This window comes from Antechinus flavipes, chromosome 5, assembly GCF_016432865.1.
Source record: "Antechinus flavipes isolate AdamAnt ecotype Samford, QLD, Australia chromosome 5, AdamAnt_v2, whole genome shotgun sequence".
Lineage (NCBI taxonomy): Eukaryota > Metazoa > Chordata > Mammalia > Dasyuromorphia > Dasyuridae > Antechinus > Antechinus flavipes.
The window spans coordinates 69,828,522-69,855,438 of record NC_067402.1 but is presented as its reverse complement, the minus strand read 5'-3'; the positions used below and the strand labels follow the sequence as shown (position 1 = coordinate 69,855,438).

The following is a 26,917-nucleotide window of genomic DNA, read 5'->3' as shown; positions in this document are numbered from 1 at the left end:
AGCTGTTTCTGGGTAGGATATAGAGATTTATTCAGAATATTTATATATTTTTTTCCCAACATTTAAGTGAGGAAGTGTTGGAACTGCCTTTTGCAGGGACAGCTTCCCTAGCTGCTGATAGAGTGCACTCTGCTGGTCAATTTGGATTGCTTCACAGAATTAATATTTTAGAATCATAGGCTTTAGGCCTCAGAAATCAAGTCCATCCTTCTTTATTTTCAAATGAGAGAAAGAAGGCTACATAAAATTATAGCATTTTGGCTAAGGACATTTGACAAGTTAATGTCAGAATCAGTTTTTTAAATTCATAGTATTTTTCATTCTACCACATAGGGCCTTAATGTTCTAGCATTTCTCCTGTGCTATAGATTCCCTGTATTACTGTAGAATAATACATTGAACCAAAAATGAACCATCCATAAAATTTGACCTTTATGTATGCTTTGAAACAGCAGTATAGGACAGTTAAAGTCCTATACTTTTTTTTAGGTCTGTCAAGGGGGTAAATATTGAATGTCTCATTTAATAGATTTAGTATAATAATGAAATATAAGCATCTATAGAGTGTTTATGATTTGAAAAGTGGTTTGTGACATAATCTTACAGATGGATAATGCAAGAAAACTATATCCAGTTTTTTTTTTTTAAACCGAAGTAACTCATAGGTGATCATAGGGCTGAAAGGTGTTTGAAGCAAGGAAATTATCTAAATTTCTTGATTTGAAACTTACCAAATATTTAACTTACAAAGCACATGATGAGTGTAGAGCCCTTTACACACATTAAATAATTTTGCTCACCTATAAAGGTGACCTATAAAAGGTGTTATAATTACCTCATCCTGCCTTTCTAGAAGAATTTGTCTTTAGATTCATTGAGATTCCTAGTTATCTAGATTTCAAAACAGTTTATTATATGTGACAGGGAAAAAAGTTATAGTATTCCAGTAGAAAAAGTAAGAAAGAAAAAACAAATCTTGTAGGGTTGGTGCTTATTATTATTATTATTTTTTGGTCTTCACTGTTTTAATATAAATCTCATATTTATTTCTCTTTATTTGTGGGTAAAAAAACCATCAACACATTTCTCTAAGTTAAAAAAAATGTTGCTATACTAGGGTTAGCCACAGCCCTTGCCCTCACCATATATACCTTATCCGTTATTTTCAAAGGAATCAGTTTGTGATAAAGAAAAAAAAAAGAACACATTGGAAAAATCTTTTTAAAGTTGAATTCATTTATGTTTGTTGTACCCAAATTTGGTTGACAGACCATTTAAAAGATTCTAGGGTTATAAGCAAAAGTGTTTAAAATTGCTTTCACAACACAGGTAAGGGGAATTTTAAGCTGTGCATAGACAGGAAGTATCAGACCTGACTTGCTCTGACATGAAGAATATGATGCAATGATTGAATGAATATATTACTATATTGAATATCAAGTTTAACATTAACTCTGCCTTGAAATTAGAAGAAGTGACCAGGCTGGTTCTTCACTATTTGCTACTAATTAAAACATCTACATTGTTGTTATAGAATAATTGTAGCTTACATAGACCCTTCCTAAAAGACCTAAAGGGATTATGATAGCCAGCTTGTTGTACTATCTAAAAATAGGAAGGCCATGAATGATAAAAATAAGATCCTTTCATTTTAGAAGAAATGTAAAGAAGTAATTTAAAATTAAATAATCGATTTAGTCCATCACTGTAGCCTAATAGATAGGTAGCTGGTCCCAAAGATCTGGGTCCAAGTCTTATCTCTAATACATCTGACTATGCGATCCTGGACATTTCACTTCACTTGTCAGTGGTGCAGGAAAATCTCTTAAGAACCTGTAAGTTGCAAAGTGAGTATCAATCTATATTGTTAGGAGTTTGCTCATCAGAAATAATGAAATTATTTTTCAGTCATTTCAGTTATGACCTCTCAGGGTTTTCTTGGCAAAAATAGTGGATTGGTTTGCCATTTTCTTCTCCAGCTCATTTTACAGATAAGGAAACAGAGGCAAACAGGATTTAAGGAAGTTGTTTGGGGGTCCCATATTTAGTTAAGTATCTTGAGGCCAGATTTGAACCCATGAAGTTGAGTCTGACTGACTCAGGCTTGACACTTCATCCACTGTCACCTAAGCATATCTAGTAAGGAAAAAAAAAAAAACTTTAAAATAATTGTACTCTGGCTCTATTTAAGTGCAGAAATTGCATTAATTTGGCTGTATGATCCTGAGCAAGTCACCTAACTCCTCTTAGATTTTGTTTCCTCATTTATCAAATAGGTTTATATAATAACTATATTTGTGGGATTTTTAGGGGCAGATCCTGCACTTATATGAGGAACTACTTGGTACAGAAATTCCCTCTCCTGTGGCAGACTGCCCTTAACCTGCAGCTTTTGGTTATACCAAGTTTCTTTGTGGTAGAAGGGAATGGTTTCTCCACACACCCAGGTAGTTTGTATCAGTCAACAAAAATCAGTCAAGCAAATAAACATTATTTTAAAAATACTAACAATTAGCTAGTTACTCTTTAACCACTGGACTGCTATGCTAATCACTTGTAGGTTATGAAGCTAGACCTTTCAGGCAGGCTTTCTAGTTACATTACCTTCCTCAGAGGATTATGGAGGGGATCAAATGAAATAACTGTATAAAACATCCTGGGAATTATCATAATGTTATAAAATCTCTTTTAATGTAGTTTACTACAAATAGGGTTTGGTTGTGCAATTTTGTAGTAGTTTTGCCATTTGTGACCCATATTCATTGTGTGACTACCTGGACTGCATGGCTGTTGGAAGGTCCCTTTGCTCTGGAGTGTCAGCTCTGTAAGATGGAACTGGTCTGCATCAGAAGCAGATATTTCTGAGCTAGAAATTCCCCACAAGGAAAAAAATATAATTTAAACAAGGAAAAAAAATTTGCATGTATAATATATGCATGTAAATGTTTCCCCCAGAAAGAAGCAGCAGCATGGATGCTAATAATACAGAATGGTTTCTATCTTCTTGTAATCTCTTGTATTACTGACATGATTTCCCATACTTACTTTCTCTTAACTGGTCAAGACCCAAGGTCCGATTCTTCAGAGGCTTGTCATATCACACACACACAGAGAGAGAGAGAGAGAGAGAGAGAGAGAGAGAGATACTGAGAGACCATTTGAGGCCATCTCTATTTACCTTATTCTTTTGTTTTTCTTCTGGTTATACATATAGGTTAATTTCTTAAATACACATCTTTTTTCTTTCTTTTTTTTTTAAATATATTTTATTTTATTTTATAATAACTTTATATTGACAGAACCCATGCCAGGGTAATTTTTTTTTACATTATCCCTTGAACTCGCTTCTGTTCCGATTTTTCCCCTCCCTCCCTCCACCCCCTCCCCTAGATGGCAAGCAGTCTTTTACATGTTAAATATGTCGCAGTTTATCCTAGATACAATATATGTTTGCAGAACTGAACAGCTCTCTTCTTGCACAGGGAGAATTGGATTCAGAAGGTAAAAATAACCCGGGAAGAAAAACAAAAATGCAAATAGTTCACATTCTCAAATACACATTTCTTTATGAATCATGTTGGAAGAGAAAAATCAGAACAAAAGGGAAAAACATGAGAGAAAAAAATACAGGGGGAAAAAAAAAGTGAAAACAGCATGTGTTATATGCAACTTCCTCAGAACTATGAAGAACAATTTTCATAGTTCTCTTTCTTGGTGCAGGTGGTGGTTTTTATCCAGAGTTTATTGGGAACTGAACTGCTGAGAAGTCTTTCATAGTTGATCATCACACAATCTTGCTATTACTGTGTATAGTGTATTCCTGGTTCTGCTTGTTTCACTCAGCATCAGTTTGTGTAAACCTTTCCAGGCCTTTCTAAAATCAGCTTGTTCTTTTTTTTATAGAACAATAATATTCCATTATGAGCTCATCTTTAAGAAGAACTCTTGCTCTAGTGGTTTGATATCATGAGAATTTGGCTTAATCCTAGGAAGTATAGTCTCTAAAGACTTGTCCTGTACATACTCCTTATCCTTGTTTTTGCTACACTTGGCATGTTCCCTTTGTGGACATTACTAGTAGATGCACAGTGTATATATTAGCTGAAGTTAGTCCAGAGAAATAGGGCCTGGTAATCCCATCATCTGTGTTGTGTAGCTGCCAAGCACTCTCCCCTTCCCAATTCACATGCAGTATTTGATAGGTACTTTATTGAAATATCTGTTTCCAAGATGAGAGCCGATGATATTTGCTTGGGTTTCTGATGTTGTGCAAGTTTCACAGATACCAGAACTTTGTCCTGCCCCTCCTTCCTTTATGTGGGGTGTGACTGGATGCTCAAAATCTTTATTGCAGGTATAGAATTAAGTAATTGCCATTCCTGTAATGATTTTGTTTCTTTTCTGGTCTCGATTTAGTGAAAAATTACTAGGGCTTTCCCAATTCTCCAGTCTCACTTTCAGGCCATCATACTATGACATTTCTATTTCGCTGCCCTTTCCCGAATTATAGTAACCATTTTTAGGTGAAAAAAATTACTCTCTCAATTTAGTAGATCATATGTAAATTTTAAAAAGGTTTTGGAGATGAGAAATGAAAACATTTAAAATCTTTTAAGTAACTTTTGGAAGTTTCAAAAAAACACCAAAAACACAAATAAAAACTCAACCATTTGAACACATGCTAATGTAACCCCCAGGAGTCTTTAAAATACATTTAAAATACATATTGAATTTTTTCAATTGTATGTGCATTATTTATACTATTGGAAACTTGCATACCATTTCTATATTATTGTGTCTACTGTGAAAATTAAAACAAATTCCATAAACCCATTTAAAAAAATGTCATTAAAGCTGTTCTTGGATTTGACAGAACATGTTTTAGCAAGAATCCTAGAAGTTCATGGTTCAGGTCTATGTGGGAATAAAATTCAAGTCCTTACATCAGAAGAAAATTCTCACAGAAACTACATTAATCCAGCTTAATTAATGGGTTTACATTATGGATTCTCAGGAAGAATCTCAGTACTTGTGCTTTATATAAATGGATGTATTCATAATATCAGTACTAATTAAAATTCATTAGCACTATTAAGCAACTGTGATGGGGACAGGTAATATCCTATGCTTGAGATTACCCAGAATATGCTAATTTAGAATATCACTAGGGCCTGAAAAGAAAAGAATGGCCAGGACAAAACTGTATATTGTGATGGTCATGTCAGGAACATAATTCCTATATAATACGGGGCAGATTTAAATAGATTGTTGTTTAATTTCCTGAGCAGATCTGTGACCTCACTTGTCAAACGAGTTTTGTGTCTTCCTTGTCTAGTCTTGTTGATCTACCACATGTGTCAAGGCTTCAGTAAACAGGAAGAACTTCTGGAGACCATACAATTGTATGTGGAGAAAGGGTTCTACTTTGAGATAGAATTCCTTATTTTATTGGACTTTTTCTTTGCAAATAAAAGAAATACTTATGGAGGTTTCTTTAAAAAAAATCTTCAATGGCGGGTTTTTCTTCACTTAACACTGTCCTTTGAAATTGTCTTTGCTTTTTCATAAACATAAATTTATGTTTCTGTGGCATGCTGTTGGCCTGCTTAAGACAGCTGGTTAGAACATTGTATCAAGAAAGACAACTGATCCAGTTAACCATAGATTGGCCAGAGATGGGTGTAAACTGTGTGCTTTAGGCACTGGGTTTGGACTTGAATGTATCCCCAAATCTCCTTCAATTAGCAGAAAGCATTCTCTGGTGAAAAGAGTTCTGATTGTGAAGTTAAGAGACATCTGGGCTTGAATCCTGTTCCGACACTTACCAGCTGTGTAAAGACTTGGCAAATCATCTCATCTCTTAGACCACTGATTTCCTTACCTGTGAAACAGACAGTAATAGCTATAATATTTTCGTCACAGGTTTGCTCTGAGAATCAAAGGAGACACTATAAATAAAGCTTCTTCTACTTTTTTTTTTTTTTTTTGAAGGGGAGGGACTAGACTTAAGATTACCTTAGTGTAGAAAACTCTTAATTATGGAATTCACTCTTCCAGTGCAGATTTAAATCTTCTCTATAGATTATAGTCTAGGAGAGATGCCTGAGCACTGAAATATTAAGTGGTGCTTCTCATATAACCAGGATGTGACAGAGGTGCAGACTTAAACCCATTGTTGTTTTTATATCTGGGAGTCTGGTTCTCTAAAGATTGTTGAACTGCCTATCCAAACTCTTTGAAGATCTTTACCAGAGAAATAGCAGATATTATTATTATTATTATCAAAGCACATATAAGCAGCATCTCATTATTTCTTACTATCACTAAACGGCAACTAACTTTGGGGCCCTGTTCCTTTGCCACAAGATTACTTCTCTCATACATAGCCTATCAGTCCTCAAGGAATTATATTCACCAAATCTCAACCAATTCTTCCCTGACTTTAGTTCATAGCAGTTTCTTTCCTCTTAACTCTTCTAGTATTTGTGTTCAATTACATTTATTTAGTGAGCATTGTATATTATTTTGTACTTCCAAATTTATTTCTCAATTAGATGAAAAATTCCCAGAGGTCAGGGATTATATTTTCTAGGATATGCATCCTCAGACCCAGAAATGACATAAACTCAAACAGGCAATACAGGTCAGAGTCTTTGATTCTCCTTCTTTCAGTTTTCACTTTTATAAGAGGAAGAGGTTGGTATAGATAACCTACTTCCAACTTCAAATTTATGGTCATTTCCTAAATGGACTTTTTTCCATTACATCAAACTGCTCCTGAGGTTTTCTGTTACTTGCACCCTGTTCTTGGAAATTAATTTAGGAATTGAATTAAGGAGGGCTTATGCCTCTCTGCCAATTCCCAGATAGATTTTGGCCCCTCATTCAAGAATAGTTATGCAAAATGGGTGATTATTAGTAGGCATAAAAGGTACCAGGATGTAATATTGAGTAGCACTTTGAATATGTTATTGTGAGAATGTAAGGAAAAAACCAGATCCCAAGTGTCAGGGACTACTCTTTCTTGTTTTGTTTTATTTTGTTGTCCATTCTTGCCATGGCAGTGGTTTATCATGATTGTATGCTTAGGAAAAATGATTCTTTGCTGCTTCTCTTGAAGGTACAAATCCTCTGAGCTAAGATGAACTTTTTGGAGATTCTCAATCATTATAAAATTAGATAAAACAATCGTGGCATAATTCTTTAATGAACTTAACATTGAAAATCAACCACTTTTTAAAAAATTAAATCTAATTTTTTAATTAACAAGCATTTATTTTCTCTTCCTCTCATTTCTTCCATTCCACTGAGGGAATAAACTCAGCAAAACATCTGTAACAAATATGCTTAGGCAAATAAAACATCAGAAAAATCAAAGCACCTTCTATGTTCCAGATATTGTACAAAAAACCATTGTGCAATTATTTTCTTACAATAACCCTGTGAGGTAGGTGCTGTTATTATCCCCATCTATTATAGATGAAGTTAAATGGCTGCAAAAATGAAGTTCCATATTTTCCATATCCAAAAATGTTTCTCTCTTTTAATAAGCTATTAGGTTATTTAATAAACTATTAGATTATTCCCCTATTTGAAATTCTTTATTCTTGACCAGGTTTTGCATTGTTTTTCTTCCTCTATTGTTTAAATTTCCTATTAATATTTTATTACTAATTGATATATTCTATTCTACACATTAATTAAAAATTATGTAATGGTGCTTTGACTGAATTTTTTTAAGCATCAGTTTGTGTGTGTGTGTGTGTTAGGGAAACCTTACTTTTTGATACTATTAAATTAATAAGGCTTTATATTAATAGGATTGGTATTATTCTGGGGGAATCAAAATTAATATTCAGATATATTTTGAGGTAGCTTGATACTGACATATCTTAATATTTAACTAAACAAACGAAGTGGAAAAGTATGAAAACATTGATACTAGGCATTTTGGTATACTAGAGAAAGCAACACTGAGTGATAAAGGACCTTGGTTCATATCTTGGCTGAAGTTTATTATATCTGTGACCATGGCCAAGTCACATAATTTTCCTGAACCTCAATTTTCTTATTTGTAAAATGAGGGTATTAGATTACAGAGCCTTAGAGATCCATTCAAGATCTAAATCTTTGGTCCTCACCAGATGGCCATAGTCAGGCCATTTCAAAATGCTAAATATTTTTTAAGGGTCATTTAAGAACACAGTATTAAGACAGATTAGAAGGATATTTGTGATCCAAATGTCAATTTATCTTGCTTTAGATGAAATCAGGTCATATAATCAGTGGAAGAGATTTGGTTGTGCAGTTAGGGACTCATCTCATTTTTGGTTTGTATTGTAGTATCATAATCTTATTGTTTCTGTATTTTGTGTCAAATCACTTGATCCCTCTACTATTGCCTTCAGAATCCCATGACCAATGTGTATGCTTTGGGAGTAGAGTGTGTAATAGGATGTAGTTCAAGAGATTGCCATTTAATTAATTATGATGATAGTAAAACAACAGCAGTTATTTATAAATTATGAATGGTGAGTACTACAGACAAGAAATACTAAAGAAATTCAGCAATGAAGACAGATCATTGTTGGTTGAAGTAGCAAAGAAAGACTCTGAGACTGATAGAAGATTTTAGCTGAGCCTTGGAATGTGGGGTAGGTATAACACTGGGTGAGGGGAAAGGAGGAGGGCATTTCAGACATTTCTCCACACCATCCACAGTGTGTGTCTCAGAAGTATATCATAGAATGCAAGACATTTGGCATTTCTTCTAAGGTTGAAATCTTTAGAACTCTTAGGACACTTGCTATTTTGCTGTGAATAGTCACTGTTTATATGAATTCTGGTCTTACCTGAGCTGCATTTAGCTCTTGGCAAATCTTTTGAAGATACAATCATAGAATCCTCCCTTGATGGTGATAGGAGTATCTTGAGAAGGAGAAGGAAGCCCCACCTCTGACATCAGCAGGATTTGAGTTGAAGTTAGAGAGCTGGTCCCTTCCACCCTCCCAAGTAATTCTGACTTCATACTCCATATCAATGGAAACAGTTGTTTGTCACCATTGACTTTTGGCTAGATCTAAGCTTTGTGATGTTATGTTGTTGTGGAACTCTGACCAGGACATCTGGGACTGCTGGATGTGATGGATGTGAATATAGGGTCCATCACATGCAACTGGAACGCCGCTTCTGTCCCACTGTTTCCCAAAGGACCTCTGAGGTAGGCAGAAGTTGCTATTTTGTTAATTGGATTTAAGGGAGGATTTGAGGTGAATTCTGGCTCCTTCTCATCATTTCCTTCTTTCCTCCCTTCCTTCCTTGTTTCCAGTGGTCACATAGCTGGTAAAGGAAAGAACACTGGTCTTCATGACAGCAAGGCTAGTCAATGCCTTATCTGCTGCTTTGTCCTCATCTATAAAAATTGATTAGGATTGCTACAGATATTTTTTAGTTTGGAATATACAGGTGCAAGGGATATTTTGAGTATATCCATAATGAAAGGAAACCTTTTTGAATAGGAAACATTGAGGAACAGATGCTTGTTGGATTTTTTTTTTTTTTTTTACTTTCATCCTGTTAATTGTAACTTATCAGGTTTCATTGAGATTTGTTTTCTATACAAAAAATTCCTTTTAGTACTTAAGTAAAACTGGTGTTGTGTGTTAGTTATAAAGTAAACAGGTATGTTTTATTTTGACTATGTGCCAGGGTTAGATGGTTGAATAACTTTAGGGATATCTAAATTGATTACTTAAGGTATTTCTTTTGTAAATGTTAGGTGAAACATTAAGCTTCTATTAAAAGAAAAATACCTTATAAAATTGCCAACAAACAAATAGTTGTTTTTAACTATGCATGGGCATAAAACCCTAGGTAATAGAATAATTGCTTGATGAGATTTTATTCATTGAAAGAAATTACAGCTGATGTTAATTTTCTATTCTCCTAGAACCCAGGAAACAATGTTGGCTCATAGTAGGTTTCTTCCATCACACAGATGTGGTCATTTTTCCAAAGAGTAACACTACTGGCAGCAATTGAAGAAATACATCTAACTAATTTAGAGGAAATTGTAAGGCAAAACAGTCTCTTGGGGGAGGACATAAATACCCACAAGCCCTCTCTACCTGCCACTCCCTTTATCTCTTTATTTATGTGCATGGAACTCCATAGTACAAATTGTTTGAAATCTGTGTGGAACATAGTCTGCCCTGATCTTTCATTCAGTTTCTCCTTTCTTACTCCTTGAATTCTGTTTGATTTTTGCTATTTGACTTCTGCTTTTAATCTGGACTCTTACTTTCTGTTTCTGCTTTCTCAGGTTAGCTTCCTGTATCCTAGGCAAGGAATTGCTGCTATATATGATCAGGCAGCTATCACCTTTCTTTGCTCCACAGACTGGAAGACTTCATGGAGTTGCTCAGCACCAACCTATTCTGGGTTCTATCCTTATTCCCCAAACTGAGCAGCTATAAGAAGAATGGCATGGTGGCACTAGTCTTTTGGATTTATACTTCCTTTTGAGACTTTTGTATAGAATAATTAAAAGTAAATATTTATACTTCTATAATAAATAAAATAATAAATTAAGTGGACTGTTATTCTCTATTTTCTTAGTTGACCATAGCTTCTATTTTGGACTCCAAATCTATTGATCCTTTTCTACTAATCTGTTAGCCATGTCTGTTGTGGAGGGGTGATAGGGTGTTACAATGGAAAAAACCCTGACTCTGGATGACGAAGTCAGTCAAATTCCATCTCTGGCTGTTATGACTGTGGGCAAGTTAGTTGACTTCTGTGGGCCTCTTTTGCTTCATTTGTAAATGGGGAAGGGGGGGAAATAGGACTAGATGGCTTCTGAGATCTAGTAAATGTTATGGTATGCCTGACCATCTTTAACTGAAAGATTCTTTTCCCTATAGATAAAGCAGGTTGTTTTAAAACTCTTTTGTCAGATAATAACCATCTCTTGAATCTGTCCCATCTTTTCCTCTCCAACTACCATTACCATTTTCAAACCCTACTTATTTCTCTAAATTGTAGTTATAGCCTCCTAATGGCCATCCTTCACTGCTATATCCATCTTTTAGAAACACAAATCATACCTTTGAACTTCCTTGCTAAAAACAAAATTATCTCTGTTATCTCTGGGTAAAATACAAAATATTTCGATTGGCATTTAAGATCCTCAATAATGTGCCTCCAATCTACCTGTCCAGTTTTATTTCTTTCTCTTCCTTTGTATGCTCTAAATTTTGCCCAAGCTGTGTTATGGTCTCTGATCTTTTGCTGTATTATACGTTCATATGCAACTGGAATCTACTTTTCCTCTATCTTTCCTGTAATTGAAAGTGTCAGTTCTGATATAGTATCCTGGAGTTAGTGATTCAGGTTTAAGTCCTACATCTTCTAGTAATGGATAATGTCACAAGTGACAAGTCACCTGACCTTTATGAGCTGGTTACCCTATCTATAAAATGCAGGAAATATTAGCTCAATTATTAAACAATATTTTTGAAATGTGAATGTACATAAATGAAATATCTTCTAAATTTAAAGGCAAAGGAAAAAGTATTTTTCAATAAAAATTCATAAATTCAGAAGGTTGTTAAGAAAGTGCTCTGCATATTTTTAAACCTCATACTTAGGAGATTATTATGACTATTGTTAATAGTTATTATTGAGATCCTTACTTTAAGATCCATTTGGTTTATTTGTTTGAATCTTCCTGACTTCATTTGGAGTTTTCTTGACAGAGATACTGGAGTGGTTTGCCATTTCTTTCTCTAGCTCATTGGATAGAACTGGCTGATCCCTAAGGTGCCACTGTTTCAAGATACATCAAGCTTCCATGACATCCTTTCTAAAAATGATTGTATCTCTTTTCCTGTTTCTACTTTTATTTAGTCTATACCTCACCAGTATAATCATTACATTTTGTTTTGTGAACAGGTCTTATTTAGATTGGATTTTAAGGCAAAAGAAATTGGTAATTGGGGGAGGGGGGGGAGGGAGAGGAGAGACAGATGAGGGTAAAGGGTGGGGGAGGGTGGAGGGGAGGGAAAGAGGAGAGTGAGTGCTAGCGCAAGCACAAGTGCAGAGTTCTCTGAAGAAAAAGAAGAGACTTTCTTTCCTATTAATGCCTCTTACAATCTTCCATGCCACGGCACTTGAATGTTTGTGGAATGAGTTGTGGTATGGATCCACAGACTGATAGATGGCATAGCACTGGTGTGATAAAGTCAGATTCTGGCAGAATTGGGATAAATATGATGTCCTACTCTTATTTTTAAAATTTTAAAACATCCATTTGGATTTTCAAGAAAGGCAAAGATTTTCTTAATAGCAATCTATGAGACTTCTGGGTTTTAAGTGCATTTTAAGTTAGCAACTAAAAAATTTGACGCTATTTTCTTAATTGAACATTAGTGTCCAGTCAAGCCAAGTCAATAAGCATTTATTAAGCTCTTATTATGTACCAGGTTCTGCATCCAGAATGGGGGAGGTAATAGTGTTTCTGTAATTCTTTATTGGTCATGTCATGTTTGTAATGTGTTTCCTTTTAGGTGCCATATCTTTAAAAAAAAAAAACCCAAAGAAATATATAGTTTATCCATATGAATGCAATCACAGGGAAAAGAAATTATTTCAGGAGTAATGAAGACATTTTATCTTAGGAAAAGAAGATTCTGGGAGAAGAGAAAATAAATCTTGGTTTTCAAGTTCTGAGGAGTTACCATGTGCTCCATTAATCTCTTCCTTTTCTTCCTGTTGATCTTGTTTACCTCCTTACTCAGTTTATACACCTTGGCTTTCTACTTCCAAGTTGTACCTTCTTCCTCGGTATAGTTGCTTATCCTTCTGACCTTCTGTTAGCCCATTATGCCTAATTACCAATCTTGGATAACTCCCAATACTCACTTTCTCATTTCTTGCTCCCAGATTGGAGAAAGTCACAAAAAATCAAGCTGATTTTTCCATTACAAATTAATGTTAAATGAATACCAGCTGAGCCTTCATTTGTTGCTCGGCTGCCTTTTTTAGTAATGTTTAATAGATTTTAATTGTCTTTCTATTGCAACCACTTCAACCCTCCACTTCCCTTATTTCCCCAATCTTATTCCAAGTTTCTTTTCATCCTTAGTGAAACAGTTTTTTAGTAGGGATATATGTCTTAAATTAGAAGTGTATAGAGTGATCACTAGATGCAATATTAATGATTTATTGAATTAAATATTTTAAAATTTCAGAAAAGTACTTTAAAAAATTAATTTGAGTCAACATCTAAATATTTCTTTGTTAAGGAATTTAAAAAAAAGAAATGTGGTTAAATATTTTTTTTACTTGTAGGCATAACAAAGTAAGATGCTTTTGAAAAGAATGGACAGAGTAATGTACTTGCTTTGGTTTTTCAAAAAGGAAATGTTTCTTTTCTTATGCTTTTGGAATAATTCCAAAACTATTAACAGGACTTTTGAACACTTTCTAAAGCAATTAAAACAATTCCTTTGTTTATAATAACTCACTTCAGAATTTGGGTATGTTATAATTTTTAACTGTTCTTTTAAAAAATATCAACATGTTGAATTTTAGAACACATTAGAGAATTAAGACAAGTGGCAAAATATGGAGGTACAAGTATACTCCTATTTAGTAAATGTTGATGCTCTCTTCTCCCAGCCCCTTTTCCTTTTCTTTTTTTTTAAGAGGGGAAAGTTCTAGTATTTCTTCTCTACCTCCCTCTCCAGTTATTTTTTTTTGTTGTTGTTGTTGTTGTTGTTGTTGTTTTCAGTTTTAGTATGAAAACTGCTCATAGTATTCCAGGGTGGGGAAGTGTTTGGGAATTAGGGCAGAATCAGTACAGCTGCCTTAAACAGATTACAGGAATGTGTTAATGAAATGCAGTTCACATTTCCAGTCTTATTTGCCACTTTAAAAATGTCATTTGTTCTGTGGGTCATAAGGACACTTTTAGGCAATTAGAATTCATTTTCTCTACAAGACATACTAATATCAGCTTTCATAAAATTTAGCTTAATTTAAGGGAGAATTATGCATGCTGGGAAAGTCTGGCTTGACAAATAATTTCCAAGCATACTAAGAGACTGTGGTCCTTGTGGTTTAGAGACGTGGTATATTCCATTTCTTATGTCATATTCAGTTTTACATGACATCAAATGATTACCATCTGATCATTCCAGCTACATTTTCTGTCTCAAATAATGATAATAGTAAGCATTCACATTGTGCATTAAGGTTTACAAAGTGATTTACGAATATTATCTCATTTAGTCACGTTGTCACTTGATAATGACTTGTCAGAGTGCTCATTGGAGAAAAACATAGTTGTCTTTTTTGACTTCCAAATTTAACTTTGTACCTCAAAACAATACTTGTTCTCTAAACTACTTGGAGCGCAATTAGTTTAAAACTTTTTTATGTATATGTGTTGGAATCCTTACTAACTGCTAACTAATTAGAGTTGATCTAATCTTACAAGAAGATGTTTTGGCCAGAACCTGAAACAAGGTACTAAGTAGAACTAATCAATACAAGGCTTGTGTTCACACCTTTACTCATTGGAGTTCAATGAGTTCACACCTCCCTTGAAGTCATTGGGCCAGAGAGCACTATGGGAGAAAACCCATAATCCCTCTCTCTGGAAGGAGCATAAATAGGCCAATGGGCCAGTCGAAGTTCTTCAGAGTGAAGACGCTACAAGTCGAGATTTCAGCGGAATGACATGAAGAGTTGGAGCTGGCTGGAGGCTGAAGAAAGCAGAGGCAGAGGCTGAAGGACCAGACCTTTGGATTTGGTGACATTTGGAGAGAGCTCTTGGAACCAAGCAGAGAGATAGGCCTCTAAGCTAACCGGGCTATATTGGGATAATAAAAGATCTGAACTTTTATCACCTGGCTGCATTTTGAGAAGAAAAAGCTCACCACATTTTGGCGCCCTGAACGTGGGACAAACAGACCCCTCAGTGGATTCCAGTGGAAAAGCCTCTGATCCTGATCCAGTGGAAAAGACTCATCAACCCAGAAATTAGGGTGAGTGCAACAAAGAAATTTTGTTAGAAGAGTTAAAGTAGAATTTCATCTAAGATGGGACAGATATTTAGAAAACAGCCTGTTTCTGTTCAAGGAAAATGTTTAGAGAGCATTGTCAAAGTTATGGAAAGCCAAGGTTTAATTATAAGTTTACAGCAAATCACTGAACTTTTACAAACTGTAAAGGACATATGTCCTTGTTTCTCTCTTGATAAGGAATTAGATCTAAATGAATGGAAATTGGTTGGAGAGGATCTTTGTCAATTCTATGATAAAAATGGGCCTAACTCAATAATTAATACATATAATGTAATACAATTGGCTATAAGAAGTTATTTAAGTGATAGAATGATGAAAAGGAAAGTACAGGAGGAAGAATTGCCAACTTTACTAGGTGAAAAGGAGGACGAATCAGATGAGAATGGAGTTAATTACAATTCTGAGTATGATACTTCACAGCAGGAGGAATTAGGTGATTCCACATCTCATGACCCTCCCCCCGCAATTAACCCTTCATGGGTGGAACAAGGGGGAGGGAGAGAGACAGAAACACAGTCAGCTTCTCCTGTAAAGCAGAATTTGACAAGATTAGAAAAAGCATTAATTAAGGCAAAAAATGAAGGAGAAGATATATCTGATTTTATAAATGCATATCCTGTGATTGAAGAGCTCAACTCCTCAGGTCAAAAAGAGAGAAAATACACTCCTTTTAATTTGGGACGCAATAGGCAAAAAGGAGCTGTTGTACAAATCACTTTTGACCAACTAGCTGGTGAAGGTCAGTATGCAGAGAGTTCAGAACAGATTTATTATCCCATAACAGTCTATGAGCAAATTTCTAAGGCTGCAATAAAAGCTTGGAATTCTCTCCCTGGACAGAAAGATGGAAATAATGCTTTCACAAAAATAGAGCAAGGTCCCAATGAACCTTTTGCAGATTTTGTGGGACGTCTGCAAACAGCTGTAATAAGAACCATTGGAGATAATGCTGCCACAGAAATAATGACTAGACATTTGGCTAAGGAAAATGCCAATGAGGTTTGCAAGAGAATTATATGGGGGCTAGACAAAAATGCTTCTTTAGAGGAAATCATAAGACGCTGTGCCACAGTGGGCACAAATGCTTATTATGCCCAGACTATGGTGAACTTGGAAAGACAAGGTCCTTCTTGGCAGAGGAATTCTAGAGAAACTCGTCGATGTTTTCAGTGCGGAAAAATTGGACATTTGAGAGCTCATTGTAGATATGGAGATAGAGTGAGAAGACAGGGTGAGAGAAAACCCAAAACCCCATGTCCAAAATGTAACCGAGGCTTTCATTGGGCCTCTAAATGTATATTGACCCAGAGGAATGAGAGGCAGGGCCCAGCTCTAAAGTATCAATCAAAGGACAGGTGGGGCATGATAGCAGCTGAGGTTACACCCAGAGAGACTTTAGAAATTCAGAACTCTGATGTCATCAACCAACAGAAAAGCAATCAGGATTACAGTTGAGAAGAATACAGGCCTTTTAAGACAACAAGACAATATCCAATGCAACCAGCTCCAATGTAATTACCAGATGATGAGGAGAAATCCCAAATTTGGTAAATAGAAGGGAATTAGATTAACTGCTTGGGAAAGAGGATCTGCTTATATTTCCACTGATGAAGAAAGAATCAGATGGCTGACAATGAGACTGTCAAAAGGACTCTTAAAATCTTCAGAAATCTTTGAATTTCCTAACACAAGATGAAACTATTTCAGTTCCTGAAAAACCAGCAAGAATCATTGGGTTCCTTAAGATGAAAAATTGTTGATGAGACTTTTTGCAGTACTTCAGAGCTTACAGGAACTATTGGATTCCTGGCACATGAACTAATGGACAATGGAATCCTATTGGACTGTTTCTAGGACTTATGGACATGTGTAAATTTTCAGGATGATTCATGTTATTTGTTACATTACTACTAGCCTGTGTTATATTGCTATGTGCTTATGTAAATTATGTATAATGCCTCCCATATTGATGGATTTATGTATACCATGTATATCTGTTACAAAGTTCTGGCCTATATTGATGGATTTATGTGTACCCCCTCAGAAACCCCCTATGTTTTAAAACAAAAGAAAGGGGGAGATGTTGGAATCCTTACTAACTGCTAACTAATTAGAGTTGATCTAATCTTACAAGAAGATGTTTTGGCCAGAACCTGAAACAAGGTACTAAGTAGAACTAATCAATACAAGGCTTGTGTTCACACCTTTACTCATTGGAGTTCAATGAGTTCACACTCCCTTGAAGTCATTGGGCCAGAGAGCACTATGGGAGAAAACCCATAATCCCTCTCTCTGGAAGGAGCATAAATAGGCCAATGGGCCAGTCGAAGTTCTTCAGAGTGAAGACGCTACAAGTCGAGATTTCAGCGGAATGACATGAAGAGTTGGAGCTGGCTGGAGGCTGAAGAAAGCAGAGGCAGAGGCTGAAGGACCAGACCTTTGGATTTGGTGACATTTGGAGAGAGCTCTTGGAACCAAGCAGAGAGATAGGCCTCTAAGCTAACCGGGCTATATTGGGATAATAAAAGATCTGAACTTTTATCACCTGGCTGCATTTTGAGAAGAAAAAGCTCACCACATATATGATGTCATAATTTTGAACTATGCAGTAATGTTCTCTTTTATTTTGCATTTACTTCTTGGGCTCCCCCATTTGTATAATTTGGAAATTTATGAACAAGTCCCTTTTAAATGATGCAGTTTGGGTTGGGAAATATAACCTCCATGTGTCTTGGTCTGGGTGAAGGATGATCATTCCTCCTTTTGGCTGCTAATGTGTCGTTTTCTTTATTGATTCTCAGCTCTAGGTTTTATGTTCTAGAGTATGTTCTCATCTTTCTTCAAGGTTAATAGAAATGCACAATCTCTCATTAACCTCAGATTCTCCACTCCAATTTACACAAGAAACTTTCTCCATAACCTTTAATTCTTTTCATAATATTAAGCTCCCTAATCTTTTATGCTGCAAAAATTCGGTTCTGCAAATTGCAGTAGACAACACAAGACATATTTCAATATTACTTTACTTATTTACTTATCTGTAATATATGATTTCTCTAGAAATGGGAAAAAACAGTTCTTCCATTTACTTTCTCAGAAGTCTCAAAAATAATCTTCAATGTATCTTCTTTTCTGTATGTTAGTTGAACTGAGTCCCAGGAAATTATGAAATTAGGCAAAATTTGTTGGTCCCCATAACTTAACATTTCTAATGACATTGGGTACTCTGTTCATTTGTATTTCTTTTTGCTGTTGAAGCTCCAGTTCTGTTTTTTCATTTTCTTTATTGTAGCTGATCTTAATTAAATATTAGAAACAAAAACATTTATTCACACAGTATATGTGATGTTTCCTAGGAACATTTTCATTTTTCAAAGAAGAATTTAGTTATTATTATTTGGTGGAATTGTTGCAATTTGAGTAAATGAATAATTTATGTTATGAGAATATTTTGAGAAAGAGAAGTTTCTTAGAGTCCTGTCAGGAGAGCAGGCCTATTTTTCTAGGATCTTCAGAGAATCTTTCTGCCCCAGCCTGACCTCTTCCATTCAATAGCTAATCCAAGAAATAACCCCAATTTTAGCACTTGTGGGTACAGCAGAGCTTCTATTCCTCTGGTCTCCTTGAGCTGAGCAACCATTCAGTTCCTGGCCGTTTTTAAAATCAGAGACAGGGAACTTGGGAACTGATGGGAGGCCAAAAGAACTAGACTATGAACATGATTATCTTTCTTGAAGCCACTAATTCTGTTACATAAATTGGGCATTCATAGTTTATTGCCCCAGATAAATTCACCTGCTTATGATTTAAAAAGGCAGAGCCTTATTAGTCAGTCCCATATATGAAAAATAAAGTGAGTTGCTTTAAGGGGATGGTGTTTGTCCCTTTGTTAGATGTTTTCCAGAGGTAGACAACTATTTGTTAAGGATTCCAAAGAAGGAATTCCTTGCTTAGTTGTATGTTATACAGGTGCCCTATAATGTTGTGTGATACATGTAAAACAATTTTAAAACCATTTGTTTTTTAAATGTTGAATTTCAGATTCTCTCCCTTTCCCCTTCCCTACCCCACTCCTCCATTGAGAAGGCACCAGTGGAGTTATGAAAAACATTTCTTTAGGAGTGTATGTTGTCTTATTTAGTCTTTTAAAATCTATAGTTCTTTAAATACATTTGAAACACTTATTTTTTAAAATTACAATTTTGGGCATACTTCTTACTGTATCAACATGACCTAATAAATTACAGGATAGTTATAGGAAGTGAATCTATATCTGATACAGCAGGGGAAAACTACCAAGTAGGTGAATGGCAATTAAGCTTTTCATATTAAAGAGAGGGAGTTGAACTCGGGTATTCCTAGCTCTAGAAAGGAAATATGTCTTTATGAAGAAAACTGCAAATGGCATCACAAAGAACTGGACATGACTGAAATGACTCAATTACAATAACAACCTTTTTAGCTTTGAGGACTGCTATCCACTGCTATGTTTCTTTCTAGGATATCTTGATCATGATGATGATTAATAACAGGTACATATTCACAGGATCACAGTGTGGAGTTAGAAGGAAATTTATAGATTATTGAGTTTAACTCCTTCATTTTATCAGTGAGGAACTAATCATTTTTAGTTTTAGAAATTGGAAATTGTCCATTTTAGGCAATCACTTCTAATAGCCTTTACTAATAATTATTAATTCTCCTCCTAAGCACTGAAATATAAAGAATTTAGCATTTAATAAAGTTCAAAACACAAACACACATACACCAAGAAAAAAAAATGGAGTCTAGATGATGATAAATAACAGGAGGATCACAGCTGTAGAGTTGGAAAGAAATTTATAGATTATTGAGCTCAACTCCTTCATTTTATCAGGGAGGAACTTGTAGTCTAAAGTGACTTGTGCAAGCTCACACAGAGCTAGCAGAGAACTCCATTTCTCTTAATCCAAATCCATTATTATGCCCATTTACCATTATTTTTTTTTTTTTTAAACCTGTAAGCTCTTTGAGGGCAGCAATTTTTTTTTTTCATTTGTTCTTAGCAGTAGTACAATACATTGTCTCTATTTGGCAGTTAATAATAAGTTGTTGAATTGAGATTTCTCCTCTCCCCTCCATCCCCTCCCTGCATCAATAGCTAGGAATGTCTTTTGGTCTATCTCTCTGCTATTACTATTTCAATCTTTTCAAAGCATTTTTTCTTAAAGTAGAATATCAACAAGCATTCTTCAACTTTCTGGAAAACAGTTTTCCATAATCAGATATTTGGCTTTTCTTGTAGAACACAAGAAGGTCCTTTGTTCATTGTAAAATAACTATGTTTATGAAAGCCCACAGATAATTCTTTTGAGAGATCAGTGTTCCATGAAGCAGTATTATTCAGTAGGATAGAAATATATCACATTTTTCTTATGCTCACATGTCCTAAGCATGGGTAGGGCACTTTCTCCCTTCCTCCCTCCCTTCCCTCTTACCTCCTTCTTTTCCTCCCTTCCTCCTTTCTTCCTTACCTCCTTCCCTCCCTTCCTCCCTTCCTTCTCTCCCTTCCTTCCTCCCTCCCTTCTCTCCCTTTCTTCCTTTTTTCTTTCCTTCCTTCCTTCTTTCTTCCCTCCTCAAAATTGGGGAAAACAGATGTAGCAACACTATTATGAGTAACAGTGGGAAAGAACTGTCTCTTAATCATAGAGTACTGTTATGTATGAGTTCTAAAAAAAATGAGAAGCAAAGGAATAACTCAAATACAAATACTGATGATCATAATGATGATGATGATGATAACATTTATGTACTGATTTAAGATTTTGTTAAAAAAAAAAAACTTTACAGATATTTCATCATCACAGCAACCATGGGAGATAAAGGCTTTTTTTTTTTGGTTTCTTTGTTACTTTGTTTCCATGTTGCAAGTGAGGGAACCCAAGTAGTTAGAAGCATATTGCTCAGGGTCAGGTACTGCTATGCTAGTAAATGTTTGAGCTGTATTTAAACTTTCCTTTCTCACTACAGGTACAATACTGAATCCATTGCACACCTTGCTGCCTAATAATAGCATTTATTTTTATTAACTGGAGGAAGCAAGCTTTGTTCTTGAATAACTCTCCAGAGATAAATATCTCATTATTGCTTGGTAATTTCTTTGGAATTGACCTCACTGAAAGTAAAAAGTGCTCTAAAATAAAATGCAAATGATAGAGCATTGGGATTCTCTTCCATTAAATTAAAATAATTTTAAAAGGCAATGAAGTTCAGATCCAGAACCAAGGAGAAATCTAACTTCTTTCTGCAGTTTGTTTGAATATGGCATTGGGGAAAGTAATAGGTCCAGCCATTCTATGGACAATCTCTAGTTTTGCCCTCTCCCATGAAGTAGGTTGCTTCTGATTACTCTTGGGATCTTCCTTAGTGACTGTGGAAAAAAGAGTGACATAAATGTGTGGTTCTACTTAACACCACCTGGAGTAATTTATGACCCAGCAATGTCAGTGGAACCCTAAACTTGGATAATCCACATCACTCTGTGAACATTATATGGACAGAAGCTGATTCCTCAGACTACTTAAAAATCAATAGATTCACAGAAGAGTAGATTGATTTTAGGAATGCAGTAAACACTAGTGAACCACTCAGATACTCACTTTATTCTCTATGCATAGAGTGAATGGTATTACCCATTCTTGGAGACTATATACATCTTTCATTATTCATTGTTTTATAAGACTAGATTGACTCCTACTAGAGACTAAAAGATGTTACTTCTCTTTCAAGTGCTGCTTCAGACCTCAAGTAAAAGCATCATCGTGTGGTAGACTTTCAAAGTATTAAAGCATAAACTAAAATAGAAACCTATGATTAAAGAGTCCTTGTCAAAAACATCCAGTTATGGGCAGGGGAGTATTGTCTACATATCTGATTTGACCGCTAGCATTAAATTTAATTTCAAGGTACAAAAGTAAGCCTTGAGTTTTACTTATTTTTTACATCTTAGATTTTTTTTTTTTTACTGACAATTTTTGACAATTACTGACAAATTTTGTAGTAGTAGATTTATAAAAAAGAGGGAAAAAACGATTATAATATATAAGTAGTATCTGAGAGTAGAGGCAATATTGCCTACTTTTTGTCTTCTTCCTCTGAAAAGAGAAGAAGGAGGAGATTTTGTAAATTTGTCTCTGGGACCAGCTTATCATTGCTATTTTATAGTGCAGTTTCATTTTTCTATTGTTTTTTGTTTTTCCCACGTGGCTTGTTTGTGGTCATTGGGTATACTCTTTTCCTGGTTCTATATTAGTTCATATAAGTCTTCTCATGATTCCCTGAATTTTTCATATTTGCCCCTTTATTCTGCACATGAATGTGTCATGATTTAGTCAGCTCCTAATTGTATGTTTTTGTTTCCAGTTTTATACTGTCACATAGTTGGTTACAATTAATTTTTTTTCTCTATGTGAAACCTTTCTTTCTGTCTAGAGTATAAACTAAGCAGTGGATCCTTGTGTTTTATGATGATTATTAAGAACATAGAAATATGTAAGGAGCATGTGATGATAAAACAATTATAATCCCTTTTCCTTGAATTGGTGCACTTTCATCTTCGTCCCTCTACTCTATCCCAGCCCCACAAATCCTAAATCAAATAGCACCTTGACTTAAATGCAAGGAATATTTATTTTTGTAATTCTAAAAAGTTTAAAATGGCAAGTATATCATTGTTTATGTTAACTTATAGAAGAATATTTTCATTGTATGAAAGTCATATTTTAAAAGGAAAAATATAAACAACTTTTGTCTTTTCTTGAAATTTTACAATTTTCTAATTGAAACAGTTATTTCTTTTGCATCTGTTTTGTTCAAAGCATCTGTAGTTAGTGCTGGATATATAAAGATGGAGACAAAAATGAAGCAGTAGTAAGGCTAGTACCTAATGGCTATTTTGAGGTACACAGATAAGTAAAATATTATGTAGGGAATTTGGAGCGGGGGACGGGGGGGGTGAAGACAGACCTCCAAAAAAGGCTTTGTGAGAAAATTGTAAAAAGATATGGGAAGACTGCATTGAAAGAGATAACACCTCAGTAAAGACTCAACAAGAGATAACAGTTAGGATCCACTAGATCTCTCTTTCTCTTCTTGCCCTCTTCTTCCAATCTCAGCACTTTTCTGAATTTAGTGAATAAAAAGGGTGGGGGGTACAATGAATTTGATGGGTATAGAGATGCTTGAGTTTTTGGTTTTTGGTGATTTTTAAGTTTGACAGTCTTTCTTTTGAAAAGTAGAAATTTGATCTTTTTAATATTTGATTCGTTAAATGGACCCTAAAGCGTGTCCTTCCAAAGATATTAATTACTTGTGTTCTTTTTTTTTTTTTTTTTTTGTAGGATCCAAGTTATTGGATAAAAGTTCATCGTTTGGAGCATGGTGATGGTGGGATCCTTGATCTTGATGATACCCTCTGTGATGTAGCTGATGACAAAGACAGAGTGAGTGTTAAGTAAAAGCAAATATGACTTTTATGTTAGCCACAGAGAACATGAACTATGGTTATGATCATACATAGAGTTTCATGACATGTTTGTACTAAATAAACCCTGCTTAGAGAATGCACCAATCTGAATGGCTCATATTTTTGTTTTCAGGTGTTTGAGAATCTAAGTATTGCAGATTATATTCCATTTTTAAAAAAATGTAACAACTTTGCTTCCCTGACTTCTTCAAACATATTGAACACCATTTAAACTTCTTTTGGAAATTCAGAATTGTTTTTTATGTAACTATAGCTTTAAATTGTAAGACCAAGGATTCAGTGTGTGCTGACCCTCTATAAAAGTTTGGGACCCCTAATTATTGAGAAAGAGCCTCTTTTTTTATTTTTGCCTTTCTCCGTATAAAGGAATAAGTAAGTTATGGTTGCTCTTCTGAATAGTGCAACCAAAATTTCCTTTCTGCAAACTTAATTAGTGAGTCAAAGACTGAAATATTCTTTTCTAGCATGTTTTACCTAACATCTAGAAAATGACTATAATTTCTTCTATTGCTGTTTGCATATTTGACTTATTGGCAACATTTAAATAATTTATAAGACTGTAAATTTCTTGAAGTCATGGCTTATTCATTTAGATATCTACCAGAGTGATTTACACTGAGTAGGTCTTATTTGTTTGACTAAACACACAAGTAAAAATACTGCTTTAAAGAGATTACTCTGTGTTTTTACCATCAGTGAATTTTTGTATTATAAATACAGTGGTCCACAATGAAGACCCTGTCAGTTTATACTTCCTTTCTCTCTCTCATTTCATAGTGTAGGAATAGAAGGAATAATTCAGTGTCAAGAGGGGTGTTGGAGTGGTTGACTTCAAAGCTTACACTTTCTTCTATTTCTTCATCATCAGATCAGATGATGGTGATGCTGATGATACACTTAGACATGAAACAGGTCACAGGCTTTTTATCTCCAATTCTGGATAGAATTATAGGCATAAACAGTATTAAAAATTTAATATTTGCTCTTGCAAAGAAATTTAGTTTAGTGTTTGTAAGCTGAATCAACTTTCTTAGGAAACATCTTTAATTATTATTGTTATTATTGAGAATAACAGTCTGTGAATGGAGTCAGTGAAATAAATTGTTAGCTTGCACAGCAAAGGAATAGAGGCAGAAAGGTGATAAATTTATCCCTAATACTAACTCTGTTTGCTCAGGCAGAGCTGTATATCCTTAGGAGAACTTTTGGAACTAAAATGAATTTTTTTCTGAAGCTACAAAAAGGAAGTAGAACTAGTTAGGAAAAATTCTTGGTCTATTAAAGCTTTTGCTTTCAAATGTGCAAATAACATGCAAGCAACATGGCATTTTTGAAGCCCTGGAGCATTGATATTTATCACATCAACAAAACACTTATTCTATAACAGAATGCATAAGTAAGAATTTAGTTTATCTCAGTTCTCAGGAGATTTGTTACTTTTACCTGCCAGGATAGGATTTGGTAAATATTATCAGAATTAACATTTCCTCATTATAATGAAATTGTTTAGGAGATGCATTCTAATAAAAAGACTCACTCTTTCTTCCAAAATGTAGTATGTGATTGGTTGTACCTTGTCTTCTGGTCTATGGCTCATGGATAAGTACGAAGGTCACACTTGAGAAAATATTGTTTAGTTGGCTGCATTTTTTTGATTATAACATTCTTCTTTTACACTAAGCATTCGACCAGGGACAAGAACACTCTCACTTCTTTTCACTGCAGCTTATTTTCAAAGGATACAGCTCCAATAGGTCATATTAGAGTCATCTGAAACTAGAGGTATTTTAAGGCACATAAATAAGGAACTGCAGCTGAAATACTTGAATGGATCATTTATCTCTGTAATGTGGGTTCTCTCCACCCATGCTTTCTCCTCTTATGTGTTTATTGCTTGTCTTCCTGTAAATCCTCCACAGACCACATACTCAGTGTCCTGTTGGCCTTTCTCTAGGTTTTTAAGTATTTGACCTATTATTTCTTATTATCATTTGAGATGTAATTGAAATTCAGTAACTCTGAGGAAATGAAATGGCAAAACATCATAAACATTAAAAGCAGCATCCTCTCCACATATTTCAAGTCTTTTAATACTTGAAGAACTAGGAATGTCTATTGATGAAAAAAAAAAGTAAACTTTTGTTTTGAAATAGAATTTTTTATTTCATTATCTTCATTTTCTTTGCCAAATATAAGAACAACGAATTATGTCAATCGCTGCAGCTTTTTCCTTTGAGATTTTCTTAAGTTTTGATCTTTCTGCTGTTAAAATTTTTAGCCATGTAATCCATTGTATTGTAGTCAGACAAGTAGCTACTTTGTGACTGCTGTCATTTTGCTAACTTTATTATAAACCTTTTAGCATAAAAACCCTTTAGACATAAACAAATGAAATGTGTTAAAAAGTTGAAATTAATTGTGTAGCCTCTGGATAAATAGCAATAAGGTGTTTGGAGAAGAGTAGCTGCCTTCTGAAGATTCTGAAAATTGAATTTTTAAAAATTTAAAAACATGGACTTTTGAAATTTCATGAAATAATTATCCAGTATCATTGGATTTGAGTATGGGACAATATGAGTTATACTTTGAAGTCAATTTGCTTCCAAGGGAGATTATCTCTTGATCATATAAGACAAATTCAAGTTTTTATTATTTTTTAAAGATTTCTACTAAATTGACCGGGTTGCTTTTCTCAGGAACACAATGTTCAAAAACCTTCTCAATTAATAATAGTAACAAGAAGAACAGGATTATTAAAATGAACATATATTATCCAGTAATGATACTAGTTGTCAAACTGGATAACTGGTTGCCGGATTGTTTATGAATTGTTTACATCCAACACATCTTTTCTAATGTCCCCCCACCCCTTTTTTTGTTGTGGTTTTACCATAGTAGAGATGAGAAGCACATATATACTATATTTGAATTCTTTGTCTTTGAAAAAAATGCCCATTATAAGTATTTGAGCATTGTGATTGTTACTTTGATACATAATAATGTTTCCTGAGTTTTGCACAAAGCATTGTGGGGGAGAGGCACAAAGAAATGAACTTTCTGTCAATGAAAATCTTATTTAATACTGAATTGCAGTTTTAGTTTTTAATTTACATTCAACATATTTGTAAGTTAAGTAGTTGTTTATTTCCAATTTAAAATCTATTTTCATTGACTTGTAGGTTTTGACTTCTGTGCAAGCATAGACTAATTGCAAACATTTAATCTTGCTTAAGAAAAGGAGAAATATTCAAGAGATGTTTGGATATATTAGACCTAGCCCTCTGTTTTCAAGTTTTATGAGATA

At 34.6% G+C, this 26,917-nt stretch overlaps 1 protein-coding gene across 15 annotated transcripts in view; it reads left to right on the top strand.

The window, feature by feature from the left end:
- Positions 1-26,917, top strand: part of PARD3 (par-3 family cell polarity regulator) — a 666,346-nt gene that overhangs the window by 94,856 nt on the left and 544,573 nt on the right. For all 15 annotated transcript variants that reach the window (XM_052000522.1, XM_052000517.1, XM_052000520.1 and 12 more), the window contains exon 2: positions 23,468-23,569. In XM_052000522.1, coding sequence (XP_051856482.1) covers positions 23,468-23,569 — 102 coding nt within the window. The remainder of the gene's footprint in view (positions 1-23,467; positions 23,570-26,917) is intronic.